The sequence below is a fragment of the Monodon monoceros genome, unplaced genomic scaffold (assembly GCF_005190385.1).
Source record: "Monodon monoceros isolate NGI ecotype Baffin Bay Population unplaced genomic scaffold, NGI_Narwhal_1 Super_Scaffold_14, whole genome shotgun sequence".
NCBI classification, from domain to species: domain Eukaryota; kingdom Metazoa; phylum Chordata; class Mammalia; order Artiodactyla; family Monodontidae; genus Monodon; species Monodon monoceros.
Genome location: NW_021703770.1, coordinates 54,891,288 through 54,893,729, shown reverse-complemented (window position 1 = coordinate 54,893,729; position 2,442 = coordinate 54,891,288). Strand labels below are relative to the sequence as shown.

At 55.2% G+C, this 2,442-nt stretch overlaps 1 protein-coding gene across 1 annotated transcript; it reads left to right on the top strand.

Annotated features, from left to right (window-relative positions):
- Window positions 1–133: 133 nt before the first annotated feature.
- Window positions 134–2,442, top strand: LOC114895351 (dipeptidase 2-like). Its single transcript, XM_029222643.1, is given in 6 exon segments — window positions 134–250; window positions 555–704; window positions 907–1,034; window positions 1,331–1,400; window positions 1,521–1,697; window positions 2,077–2,442. Coding segments are annotated over 6 exon segments (1,008 nt in total).

Sequence of the window (2,442 nt, the reverse complement as noted above, 5' to 3'; positions counted from 1 at the left end):
TCCTAGTATAGTCTGTGTGACAGTGTGAGGTGGGGGACCCCCAGGCTGGCCCAGGCCTGGCAATGTGTCCTGCCTGATCTCAAGACCTAAGGAGCCCACCCATTTGCCTTGACCTCCCTCCAGCCACAACGAGATGCCCCTGGTCCTGAGGCAGTTTTACCACAACGGGCTACAGGATGCTAATCTGCACAATTTCAGCCATGGCCAGACCAGCTTGGACAGGCTGAACGACGGCATCGGAGGTGCCCAGGTACCAAAGGGACACACAAGGTGCCGCCGTGGCTGCTGGGGAATGTGGGGCCCTTTGGGGGCCTCAGAGACCACAGGTTAGTCACATTGGAACTAAGTTACCATAGTGACCTAGAAAGTGCCATGCCATGGATGCTGGGGGCTACAGGGGTCACAGTGAGCCAACCTGACGGGCATCCAAGTACCACAGAAAAAGCAACGCCTTACATGTGACTTCTGGGCACAGTGAGTGCTGTGCCAGCTGAGGAGGCTATGAGAAGCCCAAGGAGTTCCAAAGCCCAAACTAAGCCTTGGCCTTCCGTCAGTTCTGGTCAGCCTACGTCCCATGCCAGACCCACGAACGGGATGCTGTGTGCCTCACCCTGGAGCAAGTTCACCTCATCTGCCTTATGTGTGCCTCCTATACTGGGCTGGAGCTTGTGACCTCAGTTAAAGGTAGAAGGGGGACTTCCCTGGTAATCCAGAGGTTAAGACTCCACGCTTCCACTGCAGGGGGCTCGGGTTTGATCCCCTGTGGGGGAACTTAGCGGCACGGCCAAAAAAACAAACAAAAAAAGGTAAACAGACTGGTGGTGGTAGGTGTGAGGGACTTCAGTAAGCTACCCCTGCCTCTGAAAATGATCATCTGACCTACCTGCCCCCAGCTCTCAACAATAGCCGGAAGTGGGCTTGCTCATTGGTGTGGAGGACGGCCACTCACTGGACAGTAGCCTCTCCATCTTGCACACCTTCTATGCGCTGGGTGTGCACTACGTGACACTCACCCACACCTGCAACACGCCCTGGTGAGCACAGTGCAGATGGTGAGGGCCCAGGGAGGCAGGGATCTGCCCAAGATCACGCTGGGGCCCAAAGCAAGTTTACCCCTGGGATCCGGCCCTGAACCTGGGGTGGGGAATGGAGCTTTGCAGAACAAGACTGAATCCCCAGAAGGGCCCTGCTACTGCCAGGCACAGCCCAGTTTGGGTCTCTCCTCTTGCACCAGGGAGTTGCAGGTGTAGACAGTTCGACAGAACCTATTTCTAGGCTCTTGTAGCCAAGTCACAGCCACCAGTCAGACTGCCTCCTGGGCATCCTGCAGGACGCAGAGCTCAGCAAAGGGTAGCCACCCCTTCTACAGCAATGTCAGTCGGCTGACATGCTTTGGCTAGGTAAGGACCCGGGTTTCATACCCTTCCCCACATGAATGTACAGCCCCGCCTGTTTCCTACAGATAAATGCACACAAGGTAAATGCAGCCCTGATGCCCTCTCCCCATCCTGTCCCTGCAGAAGGTGGTGGCAGAAATGAACCGCCTAGGCATGATGGTGGACTTGTCCCATGTCTTGGATGCTGTGGCACGGCGAGCCCTAGAAGTGTCACAGGCACCTGTCATCTTCTCCAACTCAGCTGCCCGGGGTATGTGCAAGAACACTTGGAATGTTCCTGATGATATCCGGCAGCTTCTGGTGAGAGACTGCCCTGGCCCTCAAACCTAAAGCGAGAAATTCAAACCAGGAGCCCTTGAACCTGAGCCTCTTCTCCCTCAATTTCCTCAAACGCCAGGTTAAATATCTTCTGCCCCCAAAACCCACGGTCCACAGCCCCTGAACCCTTGAGCCCTAGGTGGGGGTCTAGGTGGTAAGATACTCCTCCAAACCCGGAAACCCAGGGCCAAGACACCACCCAGACCAGGGCTGCGGCTCCTCCATTCACATGAATCCAAAGAGGAGAAGACTCTGACCTCAAAGCCAGGGCTGAACACCTTCCTCACAGGGGCCGAGAGAGTGAACAGGCAGGTGGCTGTGCTGGGGGCCAAGCTGACAGTCCACCGGTTTGCCCCTGCAGAAGAAGAACGGTGGCATCGTGATGCTGTCCTTGTCTGTGCGGGTGCTGCAGTGCAACCCGTTAGCCAACGTGTCTACTGTGGCAGGTGAGCCTCACCCTGGGCTCTCTGAAATCTCTGATTTGGAGCTGAAGCTGGGTCCAAATTTGGGGAGGACTTCAAAAGAGCCCCAGTGGTTTGACCCACTTGTTGACAATAGGTACAGGTCCCAAAAACCCAATAATGGACAGTACACAGCACCTTGGTGCCATGTAGAACTGGAGCCACAGAATCAAAACTGCGATACTGATGGGTATCAGGGAGGCTGTCAGACATTGCTTTATGTCAGAAGCAGAAAGAAAATATCCACTATCAGAACTGTTGTTTGA